Source organism: Pelodiscus sinensis, chromosome 5 (assembly GCF_052426305.1).
Source record: "Pelodiscus sinensis isolate ZL-2025 chromosome 5, ASM5242630v1, whole genome shotgun sequence".
Classification (NCBI taxonomy): Eukaryota; Metazoa; Chordata; order Testudines; family Trionychidae; genus Pelodiscus; species Pelodiscus sinensis.
The window spans coordinates 66792273-66804443 of record NC_143056.1 but is presented as its reverse complement, the minus strand read 5'-3'; the positions used below and the strand labels follow the sequence as shown (position 1 = coordinate 66804443).

The window sequence follows — 12171 nt, the reverse complement described above, 5'->3', positions numbered from 1 at the left end:
TTTCTGGAAATGCTTTTAACAGAAAACTTTTCCGTTAAAAGCATTTCCAGAAAATCATGCCAGTCTAGACATAGCCCTAGAACATGGGTGGGTAATAAAAGAATGGCAGCCTGTAGGGTTAGTCTCTGGTGGGCCGCCGCCACTATGTTTACCTGTGGAGGGACAGGTAATTGGAGGATTGCAGCTCTGGTGGGCCACAAATTGCCATTCGCAGCCAATGAAAGCAGCAGGAGGCGTCACAGACCAGGATGCCGCTTCCTGCAGCTCACGTTGGCCTCAAATGGCAATCCGCAGCCAATGAGAACTCCAGTCCTTCAAGACCTGTGGAGGCACAAGTAGACATGGAGGTGGGGGTCTGCCAGGGACTAACCCTGTGGACTGGATCCAGCCCGTGGGCTGGAATTTGCCCACCCCTGACTCCATGCTGTTGATTATGATGATAATTTTAGTACTGAAATGAAAAAGACCAGGCCAAATTCTTATCTCAAATAGTGTAATGCTGGTATTCTACCAGTCTATTCAGACCACAGGAACACTCCCTTTTACCTAAATCTCATCTTTGTTTGCCTATCCAATCCCCCATCGAGATCTTGTAAATTGGGAGTGATAGTTTTCACTGATAGCTTTCTGGGTTCTATTGATCTTGTGGTCAGCACTCAAATGGCAAGCCTAATACAATCATTGCAGAGAGTGTTTCATTGGGTTAGAAGGAGGAACCCACTTTTTATTGCGCCATGAAAATTGTAGGCCTTTTGACTTTGTCCCCTTCATGGTAGGATATCATTTGGCTCTTGTCAGATGCCCTGACCCCTCTCATCATTCCCTCCCTATATACTGTCAACCTTGGCCCAGTCCTCAAATCCACCTACTCTACAATATTCAGATCTGAGCAAGGAAACTCTTGACAGATCAGATCTGGATTCTGTTCCAGTTTCTGAAAATGGGGTCAGGGGAGAGGAACAGTAAAGAATCCTCTCTATCAGCAACTTTTTTCTATGAGGAAGGGATTTATATACCGTATTTTAGCGCATATAACCTGCGGGTTATACAAAGTTTTTACAAACCCCGCAACCGCCCCACGGGGTATATGTGTCCTCGGGGTATACAAGTTTATTTTTACTTGCCTGGGCGCGAGTGCATCTCCCCTCCCGCAGGCCGACCAGCTCTCCTGCGCCGCGCTCTCCGTTCCCCTCCCTCCTGGAGGAGGGTGGGTTGTGCCTGGCTGCGGCTGCACGGCGCAAGTGCAGCTCCCCTCCTGCAGGCCGGCCAGCTTGCCTGCACTGTGCTCTCCGTTCCCCTCTCCTGGAGACTGCGGCTGGTATGTGCAATTACCAGGTAATTGGTAATTGGGGTAATTGGCTCCCTGTCTGCCTTCCTAATGACAATGGCAGTTTCACCTCCACCCACCAGAACCTTTTTACTCAGCACATTCTATTCTCCTGACTGGTAAGAAGTGCTTCTATGTGTTCTGTCCAACACTGCACTAGCAGGTGGTAGTAGGAGGTCAGTGTTCTAGGTGTGAAGAGTTTCCCCTATGCAAGAGGAATTCTATACTGATTAGCTCCAGCCATTTTAAAGCCAAGCAGTGCAAGGTAGCTTAGCAGCCCAGAAAATTTATTAAATCGTGTTTTATATCTTTTGCATCTACAACTCTCCTGGCCTTTGAATGATATGCAGAATCTCTTGGAAGAACTATTGAATGATATAACCTCCTCCCACTGAACAAGTAACTTAAAAGACTGTTACGATCTTTTCCAAAAAGAGGTCTATGTAACGCATCGCTTTTAACCCATGCATTCTCATTACCAGAGACAGTGGATCCAAGTTCAGTTATGAGTCTCTCTATTATATCCTTGTGGGCAGAGCCGTGCTCTTCCTTTGCATGATATATTCGATTGACTTCCTGCCACAGGTGATCTATAAGCTCTTCAAGTTTTATCAGTTTCTGGGTCACCAAATCCTTTTGGCTTAGCCTGGAAATCTGTATAAAAAACATAGAACAAGAGACCAGTTACTCCGAGGATAACTCTTCAAATTCTTAATTGCAAAATTGAGTGCCATGAGCAATTTTGGGGCCAGTGACTAGTTTTTTCCATTATTAATTATCATGGTAAAGAGGAGGGCAAATATATTTTTGGCTGGATTATTAAATCTTGCAGAGTTATTTTCATTAAATTCTGACATTATCACTTTGTGAGAGAGCACTCTGGGTAGTTCCAGTTATCAGTATTTTTGTGAAAGTGAGAGTACCAAATGAATGAAACAGTGTGGGATGGGACCATCATAATTGCCATGGCCTACAAAGCAAATCTACAAATGATTTTTTTTGGTAGTTTGAATGGAAAAACGTATATGTAAAGTCCTATATATTGCACAGGAAACTTGATGCAAGTCTACCAACAGAGCTGCTGGGGCTACACCCATGCTCAGATATGGGTGGGCCTGAATGCTAGCTGTGTGAGTTGCAGTCCTCCCATGGATGTGTCCAGAAATACAGGAAAAAAAGATGGAATGATGCAGTACAGTCCTTCATTACACAGCACCTTGAATATATGATGAACTACATGTAACTATGAGAGAGCATTATTTGACAATTTTTTTAAATCCTCCTTTTTAAGTAGGAAAAGGAGAAATATTTTTATATTCAATTTTCTGAATGTAGCTGTGCCTAACATTGGATAAAAAGTGAGAGCCTTTGCTATATAGTGCACATAATATGAGTGATCACATGCACCTGGGACAGAGACTTCTCTGTTTTGACTTCTCCTTGAAGCACCATTTAATATTCCAATTCTGAGAAGCTGGCAGTAAATGAATCTAAGTCTGGTAACAAAAAAGGCCAATGCAGTTTTGTGGTGCGTAGGCAGGGGCACATTAGATTCTATTTCCCCATGTAAGTGAGGTTATTTACTATCTCTTAGAACATCCATCCTCTAGCTGGGATGGTCATGCCTCCTTCTACTCAAATTTATATTAGCTCTGTGGTATGCGAGAGATCTGCTGCCTTCTACCCACCACCAAATACAAAGTTATATTGTTCCCTTATCTTCCAGCCCAAAGCCCAGACCACATTTCATTTATGAGCTGGGGTCTCAGTGTCTTTACCTCATTCTTGATCTTCTGAATCATTTCTTGTTCCTCTGCATGTTGAAAATTTAGAGCCTTCACAGCTTTATTCATCTCCCTAAACAGAAGTGACAGAGGACTTGTTACTAAGGTAGAATCTTGAAGGAAAAGCGAGAGCCACAAAGAGCAATGAAGTTAAAATGCTATCTGGGAACCAGCCAAGCCCTTCAATATGTGCTGCCTTCTCTTGTTTGCCTCACATACATGTGTGAAGAAGAGCTAACAGCAACTATCACTGTAAACTGTTGAAGGAAGGGATTGTGTTCCCACACTGGCATGGGTTGGGCCACCAGCTGGTCTGGGCTTCAGAGGATTGGCGGGGGAGCAAGTACAGAATTGCATAGAGGTAGCAGATGAGAGAGGGGAGCAAGTAGGTAAGATAACTAGCTTTAATGATTTGTTAGGTGCTGCTGGAAGCAGTATTAACACAATACTGTTCACAATATATTTAAACATGTGATTTAAACATATTTAAGGATTTTTTTTGTCTTTGTGTTGATACTGAAGCAATGCTGTAACATGTTAGGGGACGTGATGCTGGGGCACACTTCCAGATGAGAAGTAAAAATGATGATCCTGACCACTTGTGACCCTGATCTCAGTTACACAGGTACATCTATGGGGTAACTATTGAAGCCAACTGAGTCACGCTAATGTAAAACCAACATCAGTAACATCAGAACTGGACCCTGGTCTTTAATTATATGATAGTATCTTTCATCAGAAGAGAAGTGTAATACCCACATTCCAGTTAAGGCAAGAATTCTCAAATATTTGCCATAGCATGGAGCACAGCTTAATAGAGAGATTTTCCTATGATATTGCATTTCCTGTTTGGCCCTTAGCACATATCAATGACTACTGTGACAATAATTTATATGGACCAAACTCAATATTGGGAAAACCTTTTTCTCTTCATTTAATGTTGGATAAAGACAACAGCTGACACCATATGACTTGCCAGCTCTCCCAAACGATCTGCAAGGTCTCCATGGACCACAGTTCAAGAATCATGGAATTGGGGTATTTGTATTCTGTCTCCCTTGAGAAGTTATGTGAAATGTGAAAGTCTGACCAAACCTCCCTACTTTAGTAAGACATTCAATATCGAGTGTGGAAAGGGCCGGAAAATCTGAATAAGAAGAGAGGTTGGATACCCGTGGAAATATTTTCAGAAATCTTGGCTGATATTGATGGCAACAGCTTCATGAAGTGGGTGCAGAGAATTGGAATAATGGTACAAGGAACACTTGTACCATCTTCCATCTTCCCCCAACCCTACCTAGCAAACATCAGCTGCTTTGAAAGGTAAGTTTTGGAGACAGTAAGAGAGGGGTTAATTCAGGGGTGACCAAATTAATCCTTAGAAACCCTTTGAGGAAATTATGTATTGCCTCATCCCTGCTATGTTGTGAAGATGCAGTGTTAGGAAACAAAGCAGTATCTCTTAGAAAGAAGGTGGGCACACAGCGCACACTCAGAAGTCTGGGGAGTATCCACTAAAAACCATAATGAGAGAGGCTTTATTTTGCCCTGAGCATGTTTTGCTTTTGGAACCTGGCTACTTACTCTCTGACCATCTCATTTGGTTCCAGAATCAACCGCTCTAGTAACACGGCCCGAACACTTTCATCCTGCAGCTGGAGAGCTACAATGCTACGACAGGCCTCCCTTCGTACTCCAGGTTCTTCCTCATGGTGAACAGCCCAAAGAAGATGATGTTTCAGTTGAGGGGTCACATGACCTATTTGGCCCAGTGCTGCCACAAAATGAGAAAACAAGTACTTTGCTTTGTTTAAATGCTTTCATGTCAGGATTTGGTTGTGTTAACTCATGTGCTTCTTTCTTAAGTATTCCAAAGGGCTTCCTGCTTGTGGAAACTTAGGAACACAGATTTTCCAAACAGGGCAGAAGAAACCTCTGGCAAGTAGCTAATATCCCATGCAACAGCAAAGGTAAAAAAAAACCATAAAACAAAAACACATCTCCAACGTGCTTTGTCAATTGTGCAGAGTTGCTTGGGAAAGGGCAAGAGGTGAAGATTCTTTGCTGCCCTGTGTAGCAATCAACTTATCTCCTGCATGGATTTGATTACATCTATTTTAGCCTTATACCCCTCTACAAATATTGGCTCAATCGTAACATTATCCCATTCTTTTTAGAAATCCAGTCACAGTTTGATTTATTCACATCCTATGGCATCAAAATCTACAAGATTCTAGGGTAATGAGAGTAACATTTTAAAACATTTGTTCTAAATGTATTACTTTCTAATTTTAGTGATATCATATTGGGGAGGAAGCCCTAAGAAAGTAATATGGGAGGTAAATAATAGGCCTCAGAAATACTGAAAAATGAGGTGTATAGGGACATGTAAATTAGGGATGTGAATGGTTAATTGGTGGCCCAGCCTGGCTGGAGCAGCCTCCACCCACAGTGGGCCTAGCCTGCCGTGCTACGGGCAGTTGGCTGCTCCAGCCCGACTGGCCCATTGCACCATGCCATGGGCAGAGAGCTGCTCCAGTCCAGCTCCATTTAAGAGGTTAACCAGTTCAACAAAATGTTTAACCAGTTAACTGATTAAATGGGATTTTACATCCCTAATGTAAATATACCATTTTGACATTAAGTATAGCAGTCAAAAGGCTCTGCCTCCTCAATGTGGAAAAATTGTGCCACCATAGCAATGTTACATATTCTGCAGAGAGGAAGGATTGCCCTGTGGTTAGGCTACTAGCCTGGGATTTAGAAGATTTGGGTTCAATTACTTGCTCTGCAACCAAAGTTTGGCTACGTCTACACTGGTATGATTTTCCGGAAATGTTTTTAACAGAAAAGTTTCCCGTTAAAAGCATTTTCGGAAAAGAGTGTCTAGATTGGCACGGATGCTTTTCCGCAAAAGCACTTTTGCAGAAAAGCGTCCGTGGCCAATCTAGACGCACTTTTCCGCAAAAAAGCCCTGATCACTATTTTCGCAATCGGGGCTTTTTTGCGCAAAACAAATCTCAGCTGTCGACACTGGCCCTTTTGCGCAAAAGGGACTTTTGCCCGAACGGGAGCAGCATAGTATTTCCGCAAAAAGCACTGATTTCTTACAGTAGGAAGTCAGTGCTTTTGCGGAAATTCAAGCAGCCAGTGTAGGCAACTGGCAAGTTTTTCCGGAAAAGCAGCTGATTTTCTGGAAAAACTGGCCAGTCTAGACACGGTCTTTGTGTATAACTTTTCCGGCTCTCTCTCCCTGGCAGTTGTCTTTGGCCTGGGGTTTTGTGTGTTTGATGCCAGGAGTTAGATAATCTGCATTAAAGGTAATTTTAATTTGTAACCCCCCTCTTTCCTCCTGTGGTTACTCAAGAGCAAGCCACACTCACATGTGTGCCTGGGCACCTGATGGCTTTAACATTAAAGGAGATCCCAAGTACCCCAGTGGTGATGTTGTTTAGGTGGGGATCTCCTATCCACTCCCTTGCTGCAGTCCCTTGCTCCTAAAGCAGTGGTCCCCAACGCGGTGCCCGCGGGTGCCATGGCACCTGCCGGGGCATTTGTGCGTGCCTGCCGACAACCTGGGCCGGCCCCGCCCCCGGCGCGCGGCACACTGGAGGCGCTGGCCCAAGGCGCGCGACACGCAACGGCGCCTGGTGTGCGGCGCTCAGGCAGCCCCAGCCCGGGGGCACATGCGGGTGCCTGGCGCCAGTGCTGGCCCCAGGCGTGCGGCTCGGTCGGCGGTGCCAGCCCATGGCACAAGGCGCTCGGGAGGCCCCGGCCCTGGGGCACATGCTGGCGCCGGGTGCAAGGGCATTCCCACCCCTGGCGTGCCCCAGGACACGTGGCCCCGCCCCTGGGCGCCCGGCGCGTGAGTGGCCCCACCCCCGAGCTCCCGGGAGCCTCTAAAGGTTGGGGACCACTGTCCTAAAGGAATATACAATTGTGGTGCCTCCATCTGGCTGGCCCTGTACACACTTAATGGTGTGCCTTGGGAGCCTCCAGGAATAAAATAATTATGGTACTAATCTGGATCTAACACCAAAACAACAATTCTAAATAATATACATCTAATTGATTGAATTAGAATTAACAGCCCTTTACTTAACAATTTAAACAGGGTTTAACAGATTAAAAGTGAATAAAATCAATTAATTAAGTACACAGAAATAAAGGAAACTTATCTAACTGGCATTTACCCTGCCACCATTTATTCCACCCCAAAGTGCGCACTCCTCTGGATTCAGCGTTCCAGACACTTGTGTGGACACGCCTGAAGGTCTGCAGCTGGAGTGGAGACAGCACTGTGCGGGTTCTGTGTCAGTCCAAGCTCAGCAGTCAACTACAAAATCCCTCTGCCACTAGAGCAGTCCCCAGCAAATGCTAGCAGCTCTGGTTCACTGGGCAGATCACTCTGGCTCTCTTTAGACCCAAAGTTAGTTTGTCTTCTGTGCTCCATCCCAGGCAGCACTTTCCCAAACAGCCACAGTTACTCTCAGTTACTTCTATGCAAGTTTATGCAGGCCCTTCTCAGCCACAGGCACAGCCAGGGTCTCTCTTCTCTAGGGATAATCACCAATAGCCCCTGAAGCAGCCTGCTAGATCCAAGCCCCAGCAGGCTCTCAGTAACAGGCTCTCACTTCAACAACACAGCTCCTGACCTGGAAAAGGCTCCACACCAGCAATCTGGTTCCTTTCCCCAAAATGGAGCCCACCATCCTTCTCTTTCCCTGTCTGGAAGAAGAGAGCAAGTTTTTCCCCCTTTTCCCCAAAGGCTCATGGGAGTTGTAATCTCTAGAGCTAGATTGCAGCACAAAGGATCCTCCCAGTAAAAGTCAGAGGCTCCTATAGTAAGGGGACTACAAATTTAAAAAAAAGAAAAGCTTAAGGTTGGTAGATGCAACTTGTATCTAACTCTAGTGACATGCAGTAAATCCAGTCTGTAATGCACATCACAAATGTGTGGATCAGCACAGCCAAAACATTGGATATAATCTTTTAACTATCCCGTGTCGAAGAAGGCTGCTTTTTTTCTCTTGCAGATGTCGCTCCCTTCAGTATTAATAAGGAGCCCAAAGCTGCAAATTGATTTGACTGTCCGGAGACAGACACCCTCAGTAAAGAAAGGTGGAATATTAACTCCTTTCCAAAGTGTTTCCTCCTTCCCTGCAATATCACTTCCATCTTGTCTGGGTCCAGCTTCAGCCAGCTGCCTTTTAGCCAGGCACTGGGACATTTGTTGCTATTTGTGTCAGAGTGAAGGAGATGTAAAGCAGAATTCTTTCTGCGTACTTTTCGCATGTGACACCAAAGACCATAGATCCTCGTGCTTCTCTCACGGTTTCACATAATGATGAGAGAATAGAACTTTGAGGAACCCCATAGGTGAGAATTTTAGAAGTTAAGGAAGAATTGCCCATTGCTATTTTCTGGGAGGTGTCTGGAGTAAGAAGAAGCCAAATTTGTCTGTTTTCTCATCTGTAAAATGGATATAGTACTTGGCTTAGGATTGCAAGACTGAATGAATGTGTGTTGTGTACACTGAAGATCTGGGCCTTAAGTTAAAGGTATTTTACATTCCTAACTTCCAGTGACTTCAGTGGAAGTTAGGAACCTATGTACCTTTGAGGATCCGAGTCAAAGATCCTCAGAGGAAATCCAAGATAAAAGTATAAAGAATATTTTCATTCATATGAATTTTTTTAGAATAATGCTTTCTGTCCCTGGCTTATACACAGTTTAGAATTCTCAGCCTGCAATAAAATTGCTGCTTTGAATCACTGTATTTTTTAAATCCAAAATAAATCTACCCAAGTCATCTAGTGATGTTCTTAGCTACTTAAAAACTTTCACAGAAGAGAGAGAGAGGGGATACAAAGCAAATTTGCTGCACAGGACCCTGATATTTAACAATTGGTTAATAAAGAATCTCGAGAATTTGAGGAATTGTTCCTTGTAGCGGACTGAGAAGTTTTTGTGTGCTGCTGTGCCCCTTTTGCAAATCTACCAGTGAAAGAGCTTTATCTCCTGGCATAGGATCCATGAAAGTAGTTAAATTTAAAATGTTAACAGCTACTATTTTCAGGCCACACAGCAGAGGTTTATGAACTTTGTTAAATTAGTACTCTATATCGAAGATCCTACTGTTGTATTTCTATTCCCATTAGATTTTCTATCTGTTCACATGTGCCACATCTGACATTAAACTTGCAGATTTTGAAATCTTAAATATAATTTAAGAAATTAAAATATTAAAATCCTTACAAACAAATAGCCTATTAAGACAACTGGTCTTCAGCAACTAACTGCTATACCTCTGATGGCAAAAGCTTTGATTTTCCAATGGGAGTCAGTCTGCATCATCTTAAAGAGGCACGTTAGCACCTGAGATGGAAGGATACAGCTGTTAGTAGATATTATCATCATGCTTTATTATTTATTTAGGATCATATGAGCATGTGATACCATACAAGATGTGACCGACAACAAATAATAAACAAATCACTGTCCTAAAGAGCTAATGAGACTAAAAGCACAAGTGGAAAACAATACAGGACAGAACACAACATACAGTAATCCTAGAAGATTTACCCAGCACTGCTCAGATCTTTAACTCAATTTTTGGTTTTTGGAAAATAAAATGAAAATGTACATGCTTCCTTCAAATCATTGCTCTGGGGTGGGGCTGAAGAGGAGGGATTCAGTATGCAGGTTGCCCCAAAGAGAAGACTAGAGCCCTCTCTCACCACAGCAATTTGGCTCCAGCCAGCACAGCCGGGGAGGGGTGCATCTCCCTCGGCTAGGGCAGGTCCAGGTTTATTTCTCCCCCCCCCATGCTCCCCAGTCAGAGTGACGAATGCAGCAAACCGTGCATTTTCCTCTTAGTCCATGATGAAGGGGAAGAGCCAGCAATGTTCCTGTATGAATCAGGAGGGAGCTTCAATCCCCTTGCCCTCCTTAAAGGGCACCTGGGGATGGGAGGCTTGGGTCTGGATCAGTCCCAGACTGCGGGAGGGGAGCATCTGCAGCCAGCCACTTTCATCTGCCTGGTGGTTGTCTCTTTTCTGTATGATTTTATGAGAAGCAATTTCATTCCAGGCACATCCTGCTTTCCTGGCACAATCAAACCCTTACCTTGCTTTAAGTTATGATAAGAAGAAGCTATATACTGAAGCTGTATACCATTTAGGACAAGGGTGGGGAACCTTTTTTGGGGCTGCTGACCCACAGAAAAATCATTTGGGGGCTGCACATAAGTGAGAAGCAAAGAAACCCCAAACCCTCACTGACGTGGCCTTCAAACTGAGCAGCAGAAAGACACTCCCCACATTCCCCTCACACACTAAAGCCTGGGGTGGGGGTGGGGTGCAACTTAGTAGATTTGTGTGTTCCATTCCTGCAAGGGATGGCGGGGCAAGGCACTGGAGCATCAGTGTGGGCTGCCCAACGCTGGGGAGGAGCCCTGAACCTTGGGGGCCAGATCCAGGCAAGCTGGGGGCAGCTCATAGGTTCCCCACTCCTGTTTTAGGAGTACTTGAACCAACAGACAGACAGATTCATGCATAGACAGACAAACTTTTCAAATATATAGTAGATACAGGGTAGAGCCAGAAGATCTTTTAAAAGGGGCTGTATTGCATGGACATACTAGATTTAGGTATGTGAGAGATGGCAAGCAGTGTGGCTCTGTGAGGGTGTGTCTAGACTACAGGTTTTTTTTTAAAGTAGCCTTTTTTCAAAAAATCTTCCCCTGAGTCTAGACTGCTGCCGCGTTCTTTTGAAAGTAAATAAAAAGAACGTGGCAGTTTTTTCGACCGTGGAAAACATCGTTTTATGAGGAATAATGTAATGTAATGCAAACTGTGCTTTTTCGAAAGGGGGCATCCAGACTGCCTGGGTGCTCTCTCTTGAAAAAGCGGCTTGCTTTTTCAAAAGTACTGGTTGTAGTCTATACTCTTTTTTTTGAAATAGGCTTGCAGTCTAGATGTAGCCTAAATGTTTTATTTTCTACCAAGTCACTTACTCTAACAAAAAAAACCCATGGTTCTCTGGATGGGACACTGCCTCCTACATAATGCAATATATGCTTGGATTGTGTTAGAATGACTAGTCTGGTTTATTTTCCTTTTTTTATTTGCAACTGAAGACCACCACCTGCGTTTGATTTTAAAGTAGAGCAAAGCACACACATACTGTACCACAAGCCTCTCTTCTAGTCTTCTGTCCCTGGTTCAGACACTGAATGCAAACCCGAAAAAAATGATTCTAAAAATTAATCAATTTTTCCCAAGCCTTATAGAAGAACAGTTTGATTAATATTCTGGGTGAAGATTTGTGTAGGGAGGGAGTGGAAGGAAGCATGCTTTTCACTACAAACACGTTCCTTGTCCCTTAGATCCCTTTTATATACTGGTGAGCAGACTGGTTTTTCAATTTAATTTACTTCAATTTTATTTTTACAGCATGCATGTTCCTGCCCAATATTTTGGAGATACATAATTTTTTTCTCATTCCATATGGGAAAAATATTCAAAACTCACAATAAACTCTTTAACAGTATCAGTTCCCATCATTTTATAAACTAGAAACTATCAAAAGTGAGTGCTCCATATGAGTACATCCTGCCTTGAACAAGGAATACACAAATTAGAATTAGCATTAACTTAGGAAACAATCATTTTTTCTCTTTTGTGTTTAGGATCATTTATCAGGACTTTTTTTTACACCATTTACCATTTCATCTCTGATTCTGAGTGCTCCGGCTGTAAGGCAAGCTTCCCTCCGGACTGCAATAAAGTCATTGGAGAAGCACTTAAGGAAGCCTGGGAGCAACTTCGCTGTCATAAGCCGTAGCCAGCCAATCAATGAGAGAGCTTCCACCTTCATCCGGCAATCTCCTCTGATCAGCTTCACCCTGAGAGCACAAAGGAGTTCTGAACAAACAACTGCTGGGATGTGGGGGGTCTGCATGATCCAGGCAGATGCACAGTCACACAAAGATGGGAGCGTTATACTGACTGAGACTCATTATTTCCCCATTTGGCTCCTTTCCCATTTACTGTTCTT

The 12171-nt window shown here is 43.8% G+C and overlaps 1 protein-coding gene across 1 annotated transcript in view; it reads right to left on the bottom strand.

Moving 5' to 3' along the window:
* HEATR4 (HEAT repeat containing 4) overlaps positions 1-12171 on the bottom strand; it is a 48059-nt gene that overhangs the window by 13522 nt on the left and 22366 nt on the right. Inside the window, exons 11-15 of the mRNA XM_075927263.2 lie at positions 11839-12019; positions 9420-9489; positions 4696-4885; positions 3106-3184; positions 1807-1981 (exon numbers count right to left, since the gene is read on the bottom strand). Of these exons, the coding sequence (XP_075783378.2) occupies positions 1807-1981; positions 3106-3184; positions 4696-4885; positions 9420-9489; positions 11839-12019 (695 nt within the window). The remainder of the gene's footprint in view (positions 1-1806; positions 1982-3105; positions 3185-4695; positions 4886-9419; positions 9490-11838; positions 12020-12171) is intronic.